General features: G+C 33.0%; 1 protein-coding gene across 12 annotated transcripts in view; it reads left to right on the top strand.

Moving 5' to 3' along the window:
- The window catches only part of FER (FER tyrosine kinase), a 435477-nt gene that overhangs the window by 76525 nt on the left and 335136 nt on the right, over positions 1 to 23816 (top strand). For all 12 annotated transcript variants that reach the window (XR_011505916.1, XM_070517625.1, XM_014843218.3 and 9 more), the window contains 3 exons: positions 4196 to 4295; positions 21114 to 21297; positions 23404 to 23541. Coding sequence is in view for 11 of the 12 variants with exons in the window: in XM_070517625.1 (XP_070373726.1) it covers positions 4196 to 4295; positions 21114 to 21297; positions 23404 to 23541 (422 nt within the window). In the remaining variant the exon portion in view is untranslated. The remainder of the gene's footprint in view (positions 1 to 4195; positions 4296 to 21113; positions 21298 to 23403; positions 23542 to 23816) is intronic.

Genomic DNA, 23816 nt, shown 5'->3' with positions numbered 1-23816 from the left:
GACACATGCCAGAACATTCTGTTCTTCTTAACAAGGTCTGCCTTGAGAAGAAACTGTTTCACCAGAGCCTAACTGACCTGGAGGGAGGGAAATACCCAACTCCAGCCCACTCTAGCCATCCTGTTGCATGTAAGTGGGAGTGGGGACTGAGAAGCACATGTGAAGTTCACAGTCCAGAAGCACAGGCTCAGTAAAATACTGAGACCTAATTGTAGGATTATAAAATGCTTCCCCTCCCGTTACAGTGTATTACCATGTTAGTAAAGATCTATTTACATCAGTTTTTTTACCCAGTACATCATGCCTGGGAATCAAGAAAAAATGACAAGGCATACCAAAAGGCAAAAAACACAGTTGGAAGAGACAGAGCAAGCAGCAAAACCATACATGGCAGGGATGTTGTAATTATCAAACTGGGAATTTAAAACAACTATGAATAATATGCTAAGGGCTCTAAGGGATAAAGTAGACAGCATGTAAGAACACATGGGCAATATAAGCAAAAAGATGGAAATACTAAGAAAGAACCAAAAAGAAAAGCTAGAGATCAAAAACAGAAGTAAAGAATGCCTTTGATGTCCTTATTAGGAAATTGGACACAACTAAGGAAAGGATCTCTGAACTTGAGGATATTATCAATAGGAATTTCCAAAACTGAAAAGCAAAGAGAACAAGGACTGAAAAAAAAAGAACAGCATATTCAAGAACTATGGAACTACTACAAATGAGAATACCAGAAGAAGAAAAAAGAGAAAGGAACAGAAGAAATATTGAAATGATAATGACTGAGAATTTCCCCAAATTAATGTCAGACACCAAACGACAGATCCAGGAAACTCGGAGAACACCAAGTGGAGTAAATGAGCAAAAAAATTACACCTAGGTTTATCAAACTATAGAAAATCAAAGAAAAAAATTCTGACAGAGCCAGAGTTAAAAAACACCTTTCCTATGGAAGAATGAATATAAGAATTACATCTGACTTCTCCTCAGAAATCATGTGAGGGAGAAGAGGGTAGAATGAAATGTTTAAATTACTGAGAGAAAAAACTCACCTTCCTAGAATCTAGTTAATCCTAGAAAAAAACTACACCATGTGTACCCTGTGAAATTCTCCTTCAAAAGTGAAGGAGAAATAAAGACTTTCTCAAACAAAAATTGAGGGAATTTGTTGCCAGTAGACTGAGAAGGAAAATGATACAGGTCAGAAACTTGGATCTATGTAAAGAAAGGAAGAGCACTGGAGAAGGAATGAATAAAGATAAAATAAAAACTTTTATTTTTCTCAATTTTTTTAATCCTTTTTTTTGGAGAGGAAGATTGGCCCTGAGCTAACATCTCTTGCCAATCTTCTTTTGTTTTCTTTTTTTTCTCCTCAAAGCCCCAGCACATAGTTGTATATCCTGGTTGTAAGTCATTCCAGTTCTACGTGGGATGCTTCCACAACATGGCTTGATGAGTGGTGTGTAGGTCCGTGCCCAATATCTGAACTGGCAAATCCTGGGCTGCCGAAGTGGAGCACGTGAACTTAATTTCTCAGCTACAGGGCGGGCCCCTATTTTTCTCATTCATAATTGGTATAACAATATTGAAAATAATAATAGTAACAATGTATTCAATTATGTACACTCATGTATATATCTTGTGTGTGTGTGTGTGTGTGTGTGTGTGTATATATTTATGTATGCTTATATTTAAATGAAATGAATGACAGCAATGATACAAGGAATGAGAAGGAGGAATTAGGATTATTTTATTTTGTTACTGTGAAGTACTCACACTACCTGTGAAGTAGTAGAGTGTTATTTGAAAGTGGGCTTGGAATAGTTATAAATGTATATTGCAAACTCTAGGGTGACCACTAAAAAAAGGAAAAAAAAGCAATCTAACTGATATGCTAAGAAATGAGGGAGAATGGAATCATATAAAATACTCAAAACCACAAAAGACCGGAAAAAAGTGAAAGACGAATAACACAACAAGGGTAACAAATAGGAAACAGCAGGAAATACGGTAGATATTAATTCAAGTAAATCAGTAATTACCTTGAAGGTCGTTGGTCTAAGAGAGATTGTTAGAGGATCAAAAAACAAGATCCAACTGTATACTGTCTACAAGAAACCTACTTTAAATATAAAGATGTATAGATTAATAGTAAATATGTGGAGAAAGCTAACATTAACCAAAAGAAAACAAGAATAGCTATATTAATTTCAGACAGGGCAGATTTCAAAGCAAGGAACTTTATCAGTGATAAAGAGGGGAATTACATAATGATAAAGGAGTCAATTCTCCAAAAAGGCATAACAGTCCTTAACGTGTATGCCTAACAACACGGCATCAAAATACTGATAGAACTACAAAAACTGATAGAATTGCAAAGAGCAAGAGATGAATCCTCTATTCTAGTTGGAGACTTCAGTATTCCCCTGTCAGAAATGGACAGATCCAGCAGGCAAAAAATCAGTGAGGACATAGTTCAACTTAATAATACTGTCAATCAACTAGATATAATGAACATCTATAGACTGCTTCATCCAAAAACAGCAGAATACTCATTCTTCTCAAGCTCACATGGAAGACTGAACAAGATAGATGATATTCTAGACCATAAATCATACCTTAATAAATTTAAAAGAATAGAAATCTTACAATGTCTGCTCTGTATCACAATGGAATTAAATTAGAAATCAGTAACAGAAAGATAGCTGGAAAATCCCCAAATACTTGAAGATTAAGAACACACTTCTAAATAATACATGGATCAAAGAAGAAATCTCAAGAAAAATGAAAAAATATTTTGAACTAAATTAAAATAAAAACAAAATTTATCAAAATTTGAGGGATGCAGCAAAAGAAGTGCTTAGAAGGAAATTTATGACATTGAATACATATGTTAGAAAAGAAGATCTAAAATCAATCATCTATCTAAGTTTCCATCTTAGGACATTAGACAAAGAAGAGCAAATTGAATGCAGAGTAAGGTGAAGAAAAGAAATAATAAAAACTAGAGTAGAAATCAGTGAAGGTGAAAATGGGAAATGAATAGAGAAAAGTCAACAAAACCAAAAGCTGGTTCTTTGAGAAGATCAATAAAATCAATAAGCCTCTATCCAGGCTAACTAACAAAAAAAAACAGTGTGGGCACACATTACTAGTATCAGAAGTGAAAGAGGAGATATCACTACATATCCCATAGATATTAAAAGTATAATGAAGGAATACTATGAACAACTGTAAGCCCACAAATTTGATAAGCTAGGAGAAATGGCCTAATTCCCTGAAGGACACAATCTGCAAAGATTCACACAAGAATAAATGGACAATCTGAATAGGCATATATATATTAAAGTAATTGCTGTGAAACTAAAACTGCTCTAAAAAATAAAGTCCATTTAAAAAAAGGTAACAGGTTTTTTTTTAAAGAGAATGATTCTTCATTTAATCTATATCGTAGTTGTTGATATTTTTGTTTATTTACACAATGTCCTTCTTGCCATCAAAAAGATTGGTAATACAGTGTGTTAAAATTGGGCTCTGAGATTTTTCTTCCAAGTTTCTTATGTCCCTTTTGCAAGTTTTTTATGCTGCTGATTTTTTAGTTTTCTCAGAAGTTATATTAGAAGTTTCTCAGACGTCTAGGACTCTTATTTTTTTCTCAAATGCTATTTAAATGGCCTTTTGACTACAGAGTTAAGGGCTTGCATTTGTCTAGTCTTTCTGTAGAAATAATAACCAAGTTCATGCATGCACGTGGTGACCATTGTCATGGTTGCTGCCTGGCCAATGGTAATTGTTAGATGCATCTTTTTTTCAGAGATGTTACAACGTTGAAAAAAAATTCATTGTAGAACTAATGAATTACTACAAGTGAGAGTTACTCTGTATAATTAAAATAAATATTTAAATTAGCTTTTTCATTAGAGAAAATATTTCTGTACACAGCACATTAATTCATTGGTCTTTAATAAATTGTTTCGTATTTTGCTCTTCTTTTTAAGAATTTTTTTCATATACTGTTGAATTTACCACTGATTTCTAAACTAACTTTTAATTTGTTGTCTATAATTGCATATTAAAGATCAACTCTGACCAATAAGCAGTAGAGTACATGTCAATTAATACTTTGGAATTTAAGTTCTTGACAAATGTAAGTTTAATCATTTAAATTTTTTTTCCTTTCTTTTTTTGACAGGTTACAAAGACCGAATTAGAGAAATTAAAATCTAGCTATAGACAGTTGATAAAAGAAATGAATTCTGCCAAAGAGAAATATAAAGAAGCTTTAGCTAAAGGTATGGCAAAATTATGAAAAATGTTTATTTTAGTGATTTTTATTCTTATAATTTGAAAGTTATATTTGTAAGTAGTGGAATGTTTCTACTTAGACCAATTCACATTTAAAAAATATCACAGTAAGCCAAAATAGACTAATTGTCAAACTATGTAATAAATCTTTTTTTTTTTAAATGATGCAGGGTGGTTTTGAATACTTCATACAAAGTAGAATTATGTGGCACTTGCAATAGAATGCAAGGCATGTTTTAAAATTTTTTCTGTAGTATCAGATTTACTAATTTAATTACCAACTACTAAATAAGAAAAATGAGGTTGTATTTGTTTAGAACTCTTTTTTAATCCCTTTTTTACCTGTGGTATTTAAACATCATTGAAATCACAAGTTTGTTTTGTAGCTTAATTTTGCTGTCATAGCTTAATTTTATGTGTCTATATTGTTCTAAAATTTTCATAAGAGCATTAGAAGTAAATGGAAAGAGAAACATTATTTATGTTTTAAACAGATTTATGGTTATAGTCTTTAGATTTGACTAAATGGTCTTCATATTTAGGTATTTTTTAATTATGAGAGTTGGAGTTCTTTTTTTTTTAAATTTCTGCCTGGCTAAATATTGACTTTATTAGAAAGTTTATTTTCTTTTGAATCTTAAATTTACTTTTCTCTTTTATTAATGTATTTTCTGTTTGTCTCTTACTTGTAAATCATCTTGTTATTTTGTTGAGTTAAATGAAATAAATAGCTCCTACATTTGGATATATCTTGCACAATGAAAACACTGTGTTTTTGTTGTTATTCCCAATAGACTAGAAGAGATACTGATTGAGATGCAGTTCTTCCTTCCTCCCTTCCTTACTTTCTCCCTTTCTGTCTCCCTTCTCCCCCTGCTTCTGCTCCTCCCAACTTCCTACCTCTCCTTTCTCTCTGTCCCTCTCCTTCTTTCCCTCCTTTTCCCCCTTCTCCTCCCTATCTTCCTTCCAACTTTTACTTTGTCTGCCTTTCTCCTTGTCCCTACCCCTCCCACATTTACTTCATGTTTCTGCTTCTTGCACTGTTTCTATTGCTTTTTAAGAGAAGATGAATTCATGTTCACAGTTTTCTTATTTTTACTTATTTTTCATGTACCCCAACCAGTGTTTTGAGATTATGATCTCTTTATTAATGTAAATATATCTTTTAAAATGATTCTGTAGTTCAATTATCTAAGTTATTTAAGTGAAGAAAAGAAAAGAATGGCATAATGGCAAGATCATAGATTGGAGTCATATATTCTTGGATGTAAGTTCCAAGATTGTATGATTATTTCATAGATTTTCAAACTTCATATACCTAATTATTATTCTTTTGTTATTTTAAAGACTGCTTTAGATAATCAAGAAATATTTACTGAGCACTTGCTATCTTTAAGTTACTGAGATTCAAACAGTATTTCTTAGGCATTCAAGGAGCTTACCCATTTCTAGTTGATATTCTAACTTGGGGACTCCTAAGTCTTAACCTGTTTCAAAATGTAGCTTTTGTATAAGGGATTCTTTGCTAAATCATCAAGAATAATTTAGAAATAGTTTTGTACAGTAAACATTACTAGTCAATCTGTCAAAAGTAGTTAATTTTATAAAGTTCGTTACTTAATGCCTAGTTAGCATTCTCAAATTAGTGCTCTATATTATAAATATCCATATTTAAATTCACCCAGAGCAAGTGATGACTTAATCCAACTGTATTGTAATCCAGCTGTGTTAAGTATCTTACACTAGGTCTGTATCTTTTGGAGAATGATTAGTTAGAAAAAGAATTACGTAATTACTCCCAAGTCTTTCTGATATCTGTTTTTTTGCTGAGGAAGATTTGCCCTGAGCTAACACCTGTTGCCAATCTTCCTCTTGTTTTGCTTGAGGAACTTTTGCCCTGAGCTAACATCTGTTCGAATCTTCCTCTATTTTGTATGTGGGTTGTTGCCACAGCATGGCTGCTGACTAGCAGTGTAGGTCGGCCCGGGAACTGAACACTGGCTACCGAAGCAGAGCGTGCAGAGCTTAACCACTAGGCCACAGGGCCAGTCCCTCTGATACCTATTTTTAATGATACAGTTTATTTTTATTTAAAAAATGAGATATAATTCTGATGTCATAATAAAATTGTAAATAGTTCTTATTCCTAATGCTTATATTATCAAAGGTTATTCACGGATAATAATTGTTCTTTATTACTTTTGATCTGGATAAAACACCATTTAGTGTTGTATTAATACTAGGGAGGCAACTAGAAAATCTGAAGATCTTAATTTTAGTTAGTCTTAAGAGGCGTATCATTTGACTGAGTTTCCTGAAGTTAAAACGTGCGAGCTTATTTACATTTCTCTTTCTAAAGGTATTAGTGATAGTATTTTCCTATTTTTAAGAATTTTATTATTCCCACTAAATCAATTTAGTTTTTAAAGTAAGTTCTTATATATAATTTTTTATGCATGAGACATATGTACATTTGTCTTTTATAATCAGAACTATTATATACTCATTTTACATGAAAAAGTGTAAAATTATATTTTTGAAAACTTTGTTCCTGTTTTCAAATTGCTTCTGTGTGTAACAAGGAGGTAGGAGTTCTTTTGTGAAGTTATTTACTCTGTATAAGGGTGATGTGACAGCAAATTTTTCCAACATTTACAGGCCTTATGTCAGAACCTTAGTTCATCTGGATAGGCCAGACCAAGGCATTTCTGAAATGGGCCCTAATGATTACTGGGGCACTGGCAGTGGATACCCAAGCTGTGGCTCCGGCACCCAGAGTGTTAGGAGGTCTTGGAAAAGCTATTTAAAACCCCAGTCTGACATATAGCATTCAGCTGGAGAAGACAAGGCTTTGGAGGAGACAGGATCTGGAAATAATTCCTGTGGTATGGGTTAAATTCTGGATTTGATGGAGAATGGGTTCAGAGTCAAGGGCTCCATTACTGCAACTGGAGGTTCAGCAACGGTAGTAGATCAGCAAGAAGGCTGGGTTGATGCTGAAATTGCAAACTCTGGACCTCTGCTGTATGGATTACACAAAATACTTTAAGTTTTGAATGTTAGAATTTATGTCCAAAGAAACACTAATTTATCTTCAGTCTAATGCAAAATTTAATACTGATTTGCAATATGAATATAGCATAATTTTAGTTAATCTTCTTTGGTAACATACCTTAAATAGTAAATGTGTTTTGCTCTCTGCTGTGTTGAGGGAGCAAATATTTGTCTTAAATTGACTTGGACTAATTTGGACGTTAGTCTATTGATTTTTGTTTATAACATGTACACTGAGAACAACCAAGATAATTTTAGCTTATTGAGCTGAATAATTTAGAGTGTTTCTTGATAGCAGCATAGAATAACAAGTTCTTGAATGCAAAATACACAGGTATTCCTGTCCTATTGCAGATTAAGTTCTGAATACTTTTAGTTAAACACATGATTAGGTTTAGTCATGAAACAATTTTGTGAATCCATGAAGCTTATATCTGAACTAAGGTTCTGACATAATAGCTGTAAATGTGGGAAAAATTTGCCATCATATCATCCTTAGAAAGAATAAGTGACTTCACAAGAGAACTCCTGCAGGATCATATTGTCTATGAATAAAGACAGTTTTACCTTTCCTTTCCAATCTAGGTTTTTTTTTTTTTTTTTTTCCCTAGCCTAATTGCCCTAGCTAGAACTGTTGGTTAGAAGTAGAAAGAGGAAACATATTTGCCTTTTCCTAAACTTAGGGGGAAAGTCGTACACCATTAAGTATTAAGTTACCTGTAGTTTTTCAAAGATTTTCTTTTTCAGATTGGAGAAATTTCTTTCTATTTGTGAGTTAGAATGTGTGTTGGCTTTTGTCAAATGCTTTCTCTGTATCTATTGAGAGGAATACTTTTCCTTCTTTTTAGTTTGATATGGTGAATTATTTTGATTGATTTTCATGTGTTTGAAATGTTATATCAACTTCACTCCTCTTGGTCATGATATGTTATCATTTTTCATATTGTTGCATATGATTGGCTAAGTTTTTGTTTATAACTTTTCATTTCTGTCTTTGTTTCTTGTAATGTAGGTGTCTCATTTTCACAGAAGGGTAATGCTGTCCTCTGCATGATTACCCTCTCTTCAAGTTTCTAGAGAGATTTGTGTTCAATTGGTAATACTTCTAAAACATTGGTAGAATTGACTCATGAAGCCCTCTGGGTTTGCTTATTTTTATTTTTTCCTTTTCTGTGAAGGTTTTTAAACTATAAATTCAATTTCTTTAATTGATATAGGGCTATTTAGTTTATCTCTTTCTTTTTGCTTGAGTTTTAGTAGATTGTATCTTCCAAGGAATTTGTCCGTTTCATTTAAGTTGTTGAATTTATTGGCATTAAGTTGTTCATAATATTCCCTTATTCACCTTTTATATTTGTAGAATCTGTGGTGATATTTTCTTTCTCATTCTTAATATTGTTACTTTGTGTCTCCTCTCTTTCTTTCCTAATCATTCTGGCTACAGATCTGCTTTTGTCTTCAATTTTTATCTATATTTTCTGCTTTCTATTTAAGTGATTTATGTTCTAATCTTTATTATTTCCTTCCTTCTGCTTTCTTTAGGCTTAGTTTTTACCAGTTTTTCTATTTTATTAATGTGGAAGCTAAGATTATTGATTTGAGAACTATCTCTTTGTAATACAGGAATTTGTGCTATGAATTTCTATAAGTACTGTTTTAGCAACATTCCATAAATTTTTATGTATTTTGTCTTCATTTTCATTCAGTTCAAAATACTTTCTAATTTTCTTTTTCTTTTTTTGTTTGATCCATAGATTATTTAGAAGTCTACAATTTAGTTTCCTAAAGTTTTGGGATTTTTTCTAGAGATGTTTCTATTTTTGGTTTATAATTTAATTCCGTTTGGTCTGAGAATATTCTTTTTATGACTTTATTCCTTTTAAATTTGTCTTTACATGTTATATAGGCCATAGTGTGGTCTGTCTTGGTAAATAGTTCATGTTCACTTAATAAAAATATGTATTCTGCTATTGTTGGTTCAAGTGGTTTATATTGTTTGCTTGGTCCAGTTGGTTAATAGTGTTATTAAAATTTTTTATGTTCTCACTCATTTTCTGTGTACTTTTTCTGTCACTTATTGAGAGAGGGCAATTGAAATCTTCCCCTGTAATTGTGGATTTGTCTGTTTCTCCTCATAGTTCTGTCAGTTTTTTGCTTCATGTATTTTGAAACTGTTGTTAGCTGTATAAGCAGTCACTATTCTTATATCCTCCTGATGACTTGACTTCTTTATCATTATGAAGTGACCTTTAGTTCTTTGCTGTGTTATCCATTGTATCTAATATTAATACAGCCACTCCAGATTTACTTTAAGTAGTGTTTATTTGTGTATTCTTTTTTCATTCACTTACTTTAACCTATTTCAGTCTTTATTTTTGAAGTACATTTCTTGTAAGCAACATATAGTTAGGTCTTGCTTTCTTCTTGATAATCTCTCAATTTTGATTGGGATGATTAGATTATATTTAACATGATTTTTGATAATGTTGGGTTTAAATCTGTCATCTTGCAGTTTTCTCTTTGTTCCATCTGTTCTTTATTCTCCTTTTTCTCTTTTCTGCCTTCTTTTGGATTAATTGAAAAATTTTCTTAAGATTCCTTTTTTTCCACATTGGATATAACTTTTTGTTTTATGCTTAATTTACCATGGTATACCTTCAAGTGATATCACTTTGCATATAATGGGACCCTTAGAATAGTCTAGTCTTTGGTCTTTGTGCTCTTGTTTTGATATATTTTACTTTTGCATATATTCTAAACTCCACTATATTGTTAATGTTTTTGTTTTTGTTTAAACATTCAGTTATCTTTGAAATTGTAGCAAAATGTCTCATATGTTTATCCATGTAGTTATATTTTCTAGCATTCTTTAGTACATCTGGTATCAGTTTACTTTTACCTGAATGACCTGCTTTACCATTTCTTGTAATGTAAGTCTGTAGGTAATAAATTCTTTCAGCCTTTGTACATCTGAAAAAGTTTTTATTTCACCTTCATTTTTGAAATATATTTTTGTTGGGTATAGAATTCTCTTTTGGCAGTTTCTTTTTTCCTTTCAGGTCTTTAAAGATGTTGCTCTAGTGTCATGTCAAGGAGAAATCTAATCCTATAATCCTATCTTTGTTGTTCTGCATGTTTTATTTTCCTTTGGCAGCTTTTAGGATTTCCTTTTCATCATTGGTTTTGAGCAATTTGATCATGCTGTACTTTGCTGTAGTGTTATTTCTTTTTCCCCTTGTCTTTTTGGTTTTTGAGCTTCTTGTATCTGAGAGTTTATAGTTTTCATCAAATTTGGAAAACTTTCAGCTGTTATTTCTTCACATATATTTTCTGTCTCCACCTCTCTTTCTGCTCTCCTTTGGAGACTCCAATTACATGTTTATTAGGCAGCTTGTAGTTGTCTCATAGCCTACTGATGCTCTGCTCATTCCTTTCACTTGTCTTTTTATCTTTCTGTTTCATTTTGGTTAGTTTCTATGGCTATGTCTACAAGTTTACTGATCTTATCTTTTACAGTGTCTGATCTGCCTTTAATCCATGCATTGCATTTTTCATCTCAGGCATTATAGATTTTGCCTGAATTATTATGATTTGAAACTTTTCTTAAATCTTCCATGGACCTATTTGACACATTAACTTAAGTTTTAGAGTCTTAGTGGACTTCATCTTCCTTTCTCATTTGTTCTGAGAGTTGTATGAGTTTATTCATTCCCAGATATTTTTTGTCTCATGGTAACCCCCCACTTTTATGTTGTAGAAAATATATATCGTCTTTACCTATATATCTACACACAAGCCCTTTGTTCTTATGCCATGTGGTACTTTTTTTGCAAAGTTGAAAAATATTTTTTAAGAGTAAGTGTGTGGTAATTTTATAAATGTAAGCAATACCATATTGAAGCATATAGTATTGAATTAAGTGAATTTAAATATGATTTTGCTTTGAAGTTTTATAGTTTACTTGAAGATATACTGAAGTATCAGAAAAGATGTTCAAAACAACTGCCTCATAGTTATGTATTCTGATGTCTAGAATTACTTTAAAGTTTTATATTTACCAAACCTCAAAATACTCACAAAAGCATTTGTGGGGCCTTGTTTTACATGGGTAGAAGTCTAACCGCTTCTGCTTTATCACACATGATATTCAGGAGGAAGAAACAAGACAAGATGATGAGCTACTCCACATTACACATGCCCATACCAGTCAGTCTAGAAAAGTTTGAAAGGAGCTCTCTTCACCTACTTTGTAACAAGAGTAGGGAAACAAATTCTTCTTTCTTTGTGAGAAACAAAAAAGAGTGCTAAGGGATTGGTAACTCCCTGATTATTTACAAGCCCTCATTTACCCTAAGCAAACAGAGTAAGAGGGTGCCTACTGCTGGAACTGTGGGGAATTAGCTACAAGTCTCATTCAAAAGTAAATTTTTCTATAATTGGGAAGTAGATTTTCTCAAATTGCCTCTACATGCATTATGAATAGTTCTGTGATATTTTATGCCAATTAAAATTGATTAGATCCATTAAGTTGTCTCTTTAGAGTACTTTAATTATGATAACCAGCGTGAAATGAGTCCAGACTTGAGACAGATGGTTAAATTTGTGTTTAAATAAATCCAAATTTAAAAAAATGAATAAAACTTTTTAACGGCTCTTTAGTTCATTTCCTCATTTAAAGCCACCAAGAATGGCAACTGGTCTTCTTATTTGATAATGTCTAAATCTTGGAGGTTTTTAAAAATCAGAGTCATCTGTGGATGATGTATGGATGTCCTCTAGAAAAATATTCTGAAATTCAAATTTACCTCCCAGTTCAACATATGAAAAAAATGCATTTTGGATACAGAATTTGCTAAAGACCAAAGTAGAGTTCAGGCTATGTTTGTCAATCATCACTATTGAAGTGACCTGAAAGTGAGAGGTTTTCTCTCTTTTTGAAGTTACTTATTAGTACATGATGCATCAGCAGCTAACTTATGGGATGAATGCTTTTCTGTATGGAGCTTAATATGATAGGAACTTTATAAGATCATAAAGAGTAATGGCACTCTTAGTTATTAATCTAGTTTGCATTGGGTTAAAGCTGCAGAAATTGGAGTGGCAGTTATAATATTCTCATTACATGTTAAAATATTCTGAGGAGGGGCCAGCCCGCTGGCTGAGTGGTTAAATTTGCACGCTCTGCTTCGGTGGCCCGGAGTTTCCCTGGTTCAGATCCTGGGTGTGGACATGGCACTGCTCATCAGGTCATGTTGAGGCAGAGTCCCATATAGCACAACCAGAGGCACTCACAACTAGAATATACAACTTTGTACCCCAGGAGTTTTAGGGAGAAAAAGAAGAAAAAATAATGGCAGCAGATGTTAGTGCAAGTGCCAATCTTTTTTTTTTTTTCTTTTAAAGATTTTATTTTAGTTTTTTCCTTTTTCTCTCCAAAGCCCCCAGGCACATAGTTGTATATTCTTAGTTGTGGGTCCTTCTAGTTGTGGTATGTGGGATGCTGCCTCAGCCTGGCTCGATGAGCAGTGCCATGTCTGTGCCCAGGATTCGAACCGACGAAACCCTGGGCCGCCTGCAGCGGAGTGCGCTAAATTAACCACTCAGCCACGGGGCTGGCCCACAGGTGCCAATCTTTAAAAAAGAAAAAAATTATGAGGGGTGGAATATACTACATGATTCATTTATATTCTACAGATAACTTCCTAAAAATAAAATGAAAACACAATAATTTGATTTGTTCCCACTTTGCTTAGTTTTATTAAATAAACAAAGCTAGGTTTCATATACAAAGTGATTAAGAGAAGTTATATCCATTGCTGATTTTCCTCTATATTTTATAGGTGAGCTCCTTAACAATATTAGTTTTGGACTTGATTACTAGAAAGATGATATAAACAGATGCAGAAGGTAAAATTGTAATCTTTCTGTAACTTTTAATTTTTTAAAAATTTTAAGTTTAAATTTATTTCTTTGAAATAAGAACTATATCAATTCATGCATTTTCTTGTTATGTGCCCAGCAATGTTATTTGCATTAGGGATAGTGTAGATAACAGAATACATAAAAATCCCTGCCTCCCTTAGCCTTACATTTTAGAGCAGAAGATAGCTAATTAATAAATAAGTGAAACATATAGTATGTTATTACTATTATTCTTCTTATCTTAAAGAATAAATTTGTTGTTTACAGCACAGGAAAACCAGAAATAGGGTGGGGTGCTTTGGCTCTGGCTGTCTGTGTGGCCCTTCCTACTTTGATGGCTCCATGCTCAGGCCATGTAGTATGTTGGATGGTGATAAGTATGATGGAGAAAATATGGTAGGTAGATATGGGAGGATGATCAGGTTAGGTTTCATGGAGAAAGAGACATTTAAATAAAGGAGTGAACCATGTTATTATCTGGGGCAAAGAGTAATCTATAGAGAGAAAAAAACCAAAACAAAGTCATTGAGATGGGATCATGTCTGACGTATGTGAGGAGTAGTACAGACACCTGTGTGGCTGGAGCTGAGGGATTAATAAAGGAAAGGTGTGAAGGTATGAAATGAGATCAGAGAGGAAGAATGATGGTGAGTGGTAAGGGAGGCACAGATTATGCAGGATCTTGGTATTCTTTTAAAACATTTTGGCTTTTACTCTGAGTCAGATGGGAAAGCATTGGAGGTTTTGAGTAGAGGAATGACATGAACTAACATTTTAACAGGATAATTCTGGTAGCTTTGTTGAGAATAGTCTGAGGAGTGGGGGAAAGATGGAAGTGAGGAGGCCAACTTCCAGGCTATTGCAGTAATCCAGGCAAGGGCTCTTAGTGGCTTGCACCTGGGTGGTAGCAACAGAGGTGATGAGAAGCAGTCAAATTCTGAATATACAATTGATTCTTGTTATTTACGGTAATAATGTTATATAAAATCATTGTGAACACTAAATTAGCATTGCCCCTAGTGGTCATAACATAAGGGACTAGGTCCTTGTAAGCAAGGTCACAACATTTTTAACATTGATCGATACATCACCTTGTTTTATGTGTGTTTCTGTTTTTTTTTTTTTTTTCCCGAGGAAGATTAGCCCTGAGCTAACATCTGCTGCCAATCCTCCTCTTTTTGCTGAGGAAGACTGGCCCTGAGCTAACATCTGTGCCCATCTTCCTCTATTTTATATGTGGGACATCTGCTACACCATGACTTGATAAGTGGTGGGTAGGTCTGCACCTGGGATCTGAACCAGCAAACCCCAGGCTGCTGAAGTGGAATGCAGGAACTTAACCAGTACACCACTGGGCCAGCCCCACCTTTCACATTCTTTCTAACTGCTGCATAGTACTTTATTATAAGTTTATTCAAGCACTTTCCTAGTAATGCACATGTAGTTTATTTCTAATTTTTCCAATTATATACACTACTACCATGAATAACCTTTTGCATGTGGTTTCTTTTTATATTGTTAGAGGAATATCTTAAGCATAAATTCCTAGAAGTGTGATTACGGGGTTAAAAGATAAATGTGTATGAGTTTTGTTAGATATTGCCAAATTTCCTTCTGTAAGGATTCTACCAATTTGTATTCCCAGCAGAAATGTATAAGAGTATCTGTTTCTCCACACCTATGCCAAAACAGAGTATTTGTCAATTTTGTAGGTAAGAAACAGCATCTTGTAATTTTAGTTTGCATTTCATTATGAGTGAGGGAGTGAGGTTGACCTTCTTTTTATATGGTTGAGGTACATTTTAAAGTATTTATTTTTTTGTCAGTTATCTTTTACCCATTTTTCTTTGTGTTTTTGATCTTTTTTTCCTTAAAATTTTAAAGAATTTTTTAATATATTGCAATGAATATCCCATAACTTGTTATGCACGGTGCACGTATTTTCTACTAGTTTGTCGGTTGTCAGTTGACTTTCTTCATGGTGGGTTTTTTCTTGTTTTTGTTTCTGTTCACAAATGATGATACTCTTATCTACTGGTATTGCTGTGAGAAATAACTGTCCTTTGTCTCTGTCCAGGGAGTCTTTTGTCTTCTGACTGCATTCATGAAATTGAGGCAGGCTAGTTTGTTAGCTTGCAAGTAGGGTAAAATCTCATACACTTCAGGTTCTTAACAAAGATTTATGTGTCCTTTTATTTATTTATTTTTATTTTCCGCAGGATTTTAAGTTTTCCTCTCTTCTTTTTTCCTTTCAGCTTCCAAAATTCCTTCATTTTAACCATTTCGCCCTCTGGAGTGTTACCTTTTAAGACTGCTCCCCTTGCTTTCCATGTGCACTCTCAAGTCCCTTTCTTGTAGTCAGTTCTGTGATCTACCAGTACACTTTTTCAGTATTTTCACATGTGGAGTGGACCTTCTGTTTCTGATGGTAGTCTTAGATCAGTCTTAAGCATATTGCTTGCTAGCTTTTTTCTTCTCTCCTTAGTGCATTTTTCTTTTTTTCAGAACAGCTCTTGGTGTCCATGAAGGCTTTATGGGAGGCTGAGAGATCATTTGCTAAGATTTGGTGTTTATTTTTATGCTCGTAGACTATTTAAAATTTAGATGTTCTCTGTCTGTTATGCTGACGGTGTGGGTTTTATTTGTTTTTCTTTTTGTTCTTTATTATATTTTTAGATGATATGTGGGAGATTGAGAATTCAGATATGTGCCCCAACCCAGCTACCCAGAATCCCCCATTCGCATCTTTGTTACACCATAGACTATAAATTTGAACATGGTATATTATTCCATTTATCGGTTATTAAAATACTGTGGGTCAATTGAATCTAGTAATCACTATATGCAAGAAAACGATATTGCATAGAGTTAGAGAGCTTGCCCTCTAAAGGTATTTTATGTTGAATTTTTAAATAAAATATGACTGTTTTAGTTCTTCGAACAGTTTAAAACCTATAATGCATGTTCAATAAATATTTCTTGATAGATATGTCAAATTTTCTTATACTTGGAAATTTATTAAAAGTAGCACAGTATGGATGCACCTATTGTATTTTTTAATGCTTTATAGGAACATATAATCAGAAAGGTTTGTTTCAGCTCTCCAAATTCTGTCTTCTTTAGCCTTTGCTGTTAACTGTGCATTTTGACAATTTAATGCCATTTGATTTCCATCACAACCCAATGAATTGAGAAAGGTAGATAATTTAACTCCTGGGATTAAAAATTAAAAGCTAAAATTTAGATTAAATGACTTGCTTGGGTTGCACAGCTAATCAAAGAAGCCCAGATGAAAATTGACTTCTTAACTTTGTTATTGTCAGAACAGCACTGAGTAATATAGGTGGCTCAGTCACTGTTCCCACATATTATGCTTGAATTTTAACTTCCATGTGAAAAAACATATGTGGACATTTGGCCTACATAACTCATAAATTAAGATGAATTCCCATTATTTTCTTCTTACTTAGAGTAATAAGTAAAAATTGTATAGGTCAGGAAGAATGCTTTGAAAGAAAGGAAAAAAGTAAGATAGTAGAATGTTTACGTATTTGAATCAAAGCATAGTATACTTGCAGGCACTTTACTTTTGGGAAATAATCACTTCTTATTTATTATCAGGAGACTTTCCACTATAATATTTAACAAATGATAAGCACCTCAGAAGTTTATAATAAACAATACTTGACTTTCTAGACTAGCTTAATAAGTAGTCTAGCCTGTCTTTTGTAAATGTCAAACTTACATAATTGAGTTTTGCTAGCTTCATGATATTGTTTATGGCATAACATGTTGTATACACACTCTGTTATTAGAAACATTAAACAGATTTGTCAACAAGTGGTGACAAAAGAATTATAATTCAATCTCTTTGTGAATTTCATTATGCTGAGGGAAAATTGGATGTTTTCCTCCCTGTTAATTGACATGTAGAACAACTCCTTGCCCTGTGTCAATGCCTCTCATCATTTAAAAAAAAGCGTACAGCAGTAGGGGTATAATTCTGTGTCTGTCACTAGATTTTATTCACTCTGTGTACTTCACATTAATTTTAAGCTCAAATGTGGTTATTTAAAAGTTAAGAAAGTATAATAGTGATCTAGATATTCTGAATCAAAAAGCTATGTGGCAAGAATCATGTTAGATAGATTTTTTTGCAATATATTTTGTAAAGTGAATGGAATTTTAAAAATTTTATTTGTAACTTTGGTTTTCACAGTAGTACCATTTCTTGAATTTCCTTATAGTCTCTGTGGCACGCTTAATACTTATTTTAAAACAAATCAGGAAGAGTACAATGGAATCGCTTTTCAAATCATGGAAAGTGAGCATGTTTTTGAAACTTTTTGTCCATACCTACAAGGGAGGCGGGGGGAGGGAGATATAGATAGAAAAATTGATCAGTCGATCAATTGTGTGCATGTACAAGTACAGCTTATAACCAAGTGTACAAGTGTATGCGAGCAGTAGAGTACAAAAACCAAACAAACCAATAAACCCTACTAAAACATACCCTCAAATTCAGTTTTAAACCCAAAGCAGTTTTTAAAGAATTTGTTAGTAGTAGTATTTTAAGGTAATGGGTTCTGCCTTGGATGTTTTCAAAGGCATTTAATTTTCTTCTCAATTGTGTTAATGACCACTAAGTTGTTGATAATTAGATTTTGGCTATAATAGTCTTCTTCAGGTTGTTTGTCATATACCATATCTGATAAAGAAAAAAAGTATCTGGGAAATTCTTAACTTTTCTAATGTTATTTTGGATTATAAAATCTTCGTGAGCTGAGTGTTACATATTCAGTGAATCATTCTGCACCAGCAAGAAAGACAGATGGGTAGCATGCAGTTTAAAAATCTGTGCAAATAGGGGGACAGATGGGTGGTTTAAATGGTTTAACTGTCTCTATGAAAATGTTTGTATGGAGAGCTTGCTCCTGAAGTTATACTAAAAAAATCCAAGTGATTAATTAGGAATAATAGAATTCATATAAAAAGTATTCATAGAAAAATATTTTGTAAAAAGTGACATAAAATATGGAATTCATTGAATTCACTAGTTATACTTTTTGAACTTAAAATAAAAATGAACAAATTAGAACAAAGTACTTAAATATTCTTTTCTGGTAACTACTTGTCTTATTTTCTTATTATGAACATGTGGACTCTAGAAAACTTTATTACTTGGAATTAATTTATCTGCATAATTGTCCCTGACTTTTTAAACTGTCTATTGTTAGAATTTGTTGAATTTCAAGTAACAGAAAGTTAAACTAGGTTAAATTGGTAAATTAAAACAAAAAACCCCAAAGAAAAAGGCCTTAGAAAGGGCTGCTCCGGCAGCTTCTGCAGCGGATGTTCATGGACTTGCAGTCTCATTCAGGCATTAATGTGATTTAGCTCCCTGACAAAAGATTGGTTCCTATTTGGTTGGGTATGTGTTTTGGAGCTTGAGTGTCAGCTTCATATAGGAGTCTTCTCCTGACTTGTGTAGGGTAGGGAGAAAAAGGGCTTGCCATTTTAGAGGACAGCTGCGGGGCTGGCCGTAGATATATCAATTGGATTGACTCTTGGGGATTTTCTTGTAAATGTATTTCTGTAAGAAGAATGTTACCTAGCAATGTTTGTGGGTAAATAAATATAGTATTTTATGAAAAAAACTTGTTATAGTAACTGAACATGTAAGAGAATGTGTTCCTGAGAATGTTAAAAATCATTCGTGATTAGTATTATTGAAGAGATTTATTAATTGCTAAGTTAAAAAAAGTAAATTATCCCTAGTGCCATACAGAGCGAGTTAAAACTTCTCTAGGGATTTATATAACTTAGGCAAAAAAATGTATTGCTTTCTGAATGAATGAATATCTTAAAAAATTCAAAATTCAAACAGTAGAATTAAAAAAAAATTGCAGGGCATCCTTCATAGTAAGGGGAAGGATTATTTTGTGAATTTATTATTTCAGTTATACATTTTAAAATTTGTATGATTATTTACTGGTTCATGACATAAATATATTATCCTGTGTGTTGTAGTCAAAAAATGAGAAAACCCACTTCTTTAGTGGCTAATATTTTTTTCTGTTCCTTTCGCTACAGAACTGAATTAATATATTTGCTTCTATCTTCCCACTCTAGTGTTAGAATCTCTTTCCAGCCAGCAGTGAGAGGGGTTAGAAAAGATACTCTGGTGATTAAATTATTTTCTCATCGAGAAGTTCTTTATGTTATAAAGTGAAATAGGCTATATAGGGCAACATTTTGCAACTAACTTGGACAATTATTAGCATCCCCATGTGCAGGAACCGACTAATGGACTATGGGTAGAGAATTACGCTCTGTAAAATAATTATGTGCACGTCCCTAGGAGAAGTCACTGGTAGTTCTAATACTGGGAAACACTAGAATTTGTTGGTTACAGTAGAGACATACCAGTCAGCTGGAAAGGTTTGTTTCCTTTTTCATTAGCTGGATGTGGTTCCTGTGCGTCAGAATTAGAGAAGTAAAGAGAAAGGCAAGGGAGCTGTTCTTCTCATTCTGTTGCTCTACCCTGGCATGATCTGGGGAGGTCTGAGGTCTCCTCTCTGCAAAAACCCTGAGTTTTTCTCTTCTTTTGGCTGTGGGCTAGAGACATTCTCCGATAGAGAGTGCTTTTCTGACTATTGTCTATAGGGAATACTCAGTTGGGTGTTGAGCCTAAACAGAGTGGCAGCAGAGGAGAGCCTCTGGAGTCAAAAATTCTCAACAGAAGATTTATTTTGGGGAGAAGATTCATTTGCCGGACTCTCCTTGGAAAGAGGGCAAAATTAGTAATATTTTGAAAAGTTTATTCCTAAGTCTAAATAATTGACAAGAAATATTTGTTCAGTTTGCATCAAAAATTGAAGATCTGCTTAAAATTTTCATTTATTTATATAGTCATTAATTTATATTGTCAATCTGTAAATATTTTCCGAATGATTGTAGTAAAGGAACCAGAATCAGTTTTAGTTCATAATATTATCATTTTCTGCAAGACTTCTCCCACATTGTCTTATTTTCTCTGCTTGATTTCCAAGTTATTCACAACCTAAAATTGCCCTACCTATACAGACATATTTCCTTTACTTCAAAACTTGCTCTCTTTAGCTTGTTTCTTTGCTTGCATATACAACATTGCTTATTCTCTCCATGTTTTCACTCAGTATTCAAAATCACCAGACCATGGGCTCTATGTCAAGGACTCTGTTTTGCCAAATACTGAATTCTCAATGTTTAGCACAGTTCCTGGTGGTGATCAGTTAATCACATTCATTGAATGACAGGAAGGAAGAAAGGAGAAAAAGAAGGCAAGAGGGAGGAATTATTGTCTATTCTGTCTTTCTTATACCTTTCCAGACTTGCCTCATCTTTTAAGGTTTGTTTTCTTTACAGTTTCCTCTGACTTCCCTTGTCCTGATTGATATCTCAAACATAGACATCAAAACTTAACATTACTTCAAACTTTCTTGTTGTCTTGGTTATACAATTCATGTGCATTGTTGTTCCAATTTGGTGTAAGCTCCTTGAAGATGATAATGCTCATATTAATCTGTACAATTTTACAAACAATTGTACATCAGCCTTTACTCACCAAACATTTACTGCAGTGCATGCTTCCTTCAGTGTAGTCTCTGTACAAAGTTCTAGCAAATAAATAGTACTTTGCATAGAGCTGAGCACATAGTATGTGTTCAGTAAATTTTGGTTATTCATAAAATATGTGAAATAACAAAATAGTAGTAACCCAGTTTGCATGCAATAAAGATAAAACTTTTTTTTTTATCTCTGCTAAATTTCTTCAACAACTTCTTCAGGGAGAGAAACAGAAAAGGCCAAGGAACGTTACGACAAAGCCACAATGAAACTTCATATGTTACATAATCAGTATGTATTGGCATTGAAAGGGGCACAGCTTCATCAGAATCAATATTATGACACCACACTTCCTTTGCTTCTGGACTCCTTACAAAAAATGCAAGAAGAAATGATAAAAGCACTGTAAGATACATTTCTTATTTTGCACAAAATGATTTTGATGTTATTTTCTCTCGTAGTAAAGTTTTTTTATAAAAGTTGTCTATGTTTTGTAAGCTTCTTTATTGAGCCAGTCCAATGGATATTTCAGACCTGTTTTACCTTAGTCTTGAGTTTTTACTTTTGGGGTTCCTTCAGTTTATGCTCATCTCCTCAACTTTCTAGGTAGCCCCAAGAATTGCCCATCTTCTTTTATGTTTCTGTTTTGCTCCAGTTAGCTGGAAATTTAAATGAAAAAAAAAATCATTAGTTGACAAGTGTTAAGAAGTGGATATCTGTCTCCAAATAGTTGAGTGTTTAAGTCTTGAGCAACTGAGAAGCTCGAAGGAAAGAATTTTTTGAAGGTTTATTTGTCATCTTGTTGTATGAGATCAAAATCAGCAAATGTTTATTGCCTGGGTCTTGGGGATATAGAGATGAGTAAGCCACAATTTCTGCCTTCAAGGAGCTATCAATATGCTCTGGTCTGTAAGTCCAGTGCACACACATTTACTATACACATCGATTCAAGACAACAGAAAAAAACCGTCCTGTGGTAGACTTCATTTCCCTTATTAGCTGATTTAGATCATCCTCCATTTTACCAATAAGAAGATAAAGTGTTTTTAGTCAACTTGAATAGATAAAGTTTTAAGAATGTTGATAAAATAGTGAAATTTCTACTTAAAATATTCATAAATTTAGTTATGTCTACTTTACATATTGTTGATTCAGAAATATTTCCTTTCCTACTCTCATTTCAAGAATCAATATTTTTTCATCAGTCTTCAATTATAGTATCTGCATTGTCACTAGACCATCTTTTTGAGACATACAATAGTTTACCACAGCTTATTATGTTTACCTTCTGATAAATTATTTTCAATCTGACATTTAAAAAATCCAAGCATGATGATATCACTGAAATTGAGTCTGATGTCTTAAGTACTCATTCATATAACGTTAGGAGACTTCTTCCTGTCTTCCCCCCATTTATCTTAAAGGTGAATATTAGTGATTTGCACATCTTAGCCACTTACTGTATTGCTTTATAAGAGTTGTCTAGATAGCCTCATTTATATTTGTACCATTCAGTACTTTCAGTTATGAGGTTGTAACCTCAGTGATATTTCCTGAATTTCTATTAAATTTCTCTGCCTCCCCCTTTTCTTTAAATTGTGTCTGTCAGGTGATTTCTGTAATCATTCCAAACTGGCATTTCTTGAAGCAGTTTAAATCTAATTTTTTTTTTACCCAAATAGTATATTGCTATTTAAAATAACATAATTGAGAGAATACTTCATAATAAGAGAAATTTTGTAAAGATTACTTTTTTATAAGTGATGATCTCAGAAAAGAGAAACAAACAATGCCTTATATTTATTTGGACATATGCAGGATGAGCTTGTCTGTCCATACTTCTTGTTGAGGCCACTAATAACTAATAGTATATTTTTATAGCATAGCGTTCTTAAGTTAGTGATTGGGTCTTTGCAACACAAGAGTTTTTCCTTTTGCATTTATTAAGTAAGGCTAATAAATTTTATGACTTTTTTGCTACTAACTGGAGGTCAGGAGGAGAGATATAGATGTCATTGAAGATATAGAACTCGTTGAACTCTCTAATTATGTATACAAAAAAGAGCGGAGGCCCAGGAGCAAAAGAAGGACCAAGAGGTAGGGCATGTGCAGAAGTGGCAGACACTGGAAAGAAATGTTAAAGAGACAGGAGTTGATGCACAGTTCCATGTTATGGAATCCAATATTTCTATGATAATGTTTAGAAATAGAAAGTGATCATCACAACACTGACTTTACATTTTGAACATGTCAAATACCTGTTGGAAAAGGTAATGTCTTATTCTAGATCATTTGCAGTTATTATGTTATATCAAATGCATGTTGTTAATCTGTACGTTTGTATAATCTCTTAACTTTACTATCCAGGTGTATAAAATAAGGTGATGCATGGAACCACCATCTGTAAATATTAATGTTACATGTATTATGTTTATTGTTCTGAATCCTTTTTGGGCCTTTGTTTCCCTTGATAAACTTTGAAATGTTGTAAAATTTTATTTTTGTTTTCAGAAAAAGTATATTTGATGAATACAGCCAGATAACCAGTCTTGTTACAGAGGAAATAGTGAATGTCCATAAAGAGATTCAAATGTCGGTTGAACAGATAGATCCTAGCACAGAATACAATAATTTCATAGATGTTCACAGGTATGTATGATATTTTCATTCCTCTTTCAGTATTTTGGATATCATTATTTTTTTCTTCTACCATATAATATTTAACCAAATTAAGAGAAATAGTAAGAACTTGTTAGGACAACAGATATTTCAGATTAGCTTGTCTATTTTCAAAGTCCTTTCTCAATAATGATAACTATTTAATTTATATAATGATCTTTAAAAATTTTTCAGTTGTAACTACATCATTTCTTAAAGCCATATTTAATTCATAAACATATTTTCTTTTTAACATTTATATAATA

Source organism: Equus asinus, chromosome 9 (assembly GCF_041296235.1).
Source record: "Equus asinus isolate D_3611 breed Donkey chromosome 9, EquAss-T2T_v2, whole genome shotgun sequence".
Lineage (NCBI taxonomy): Eukaryota > Metazoa > Chordata > Mammalia > Perissodactyla > Equidae > Equus > Equus asinus.
The sequence above is the reverse complement of the archived record's forward strand: the minus strand, read 5'-3'. Positions and strand labels throughout refer to the sequence as shown.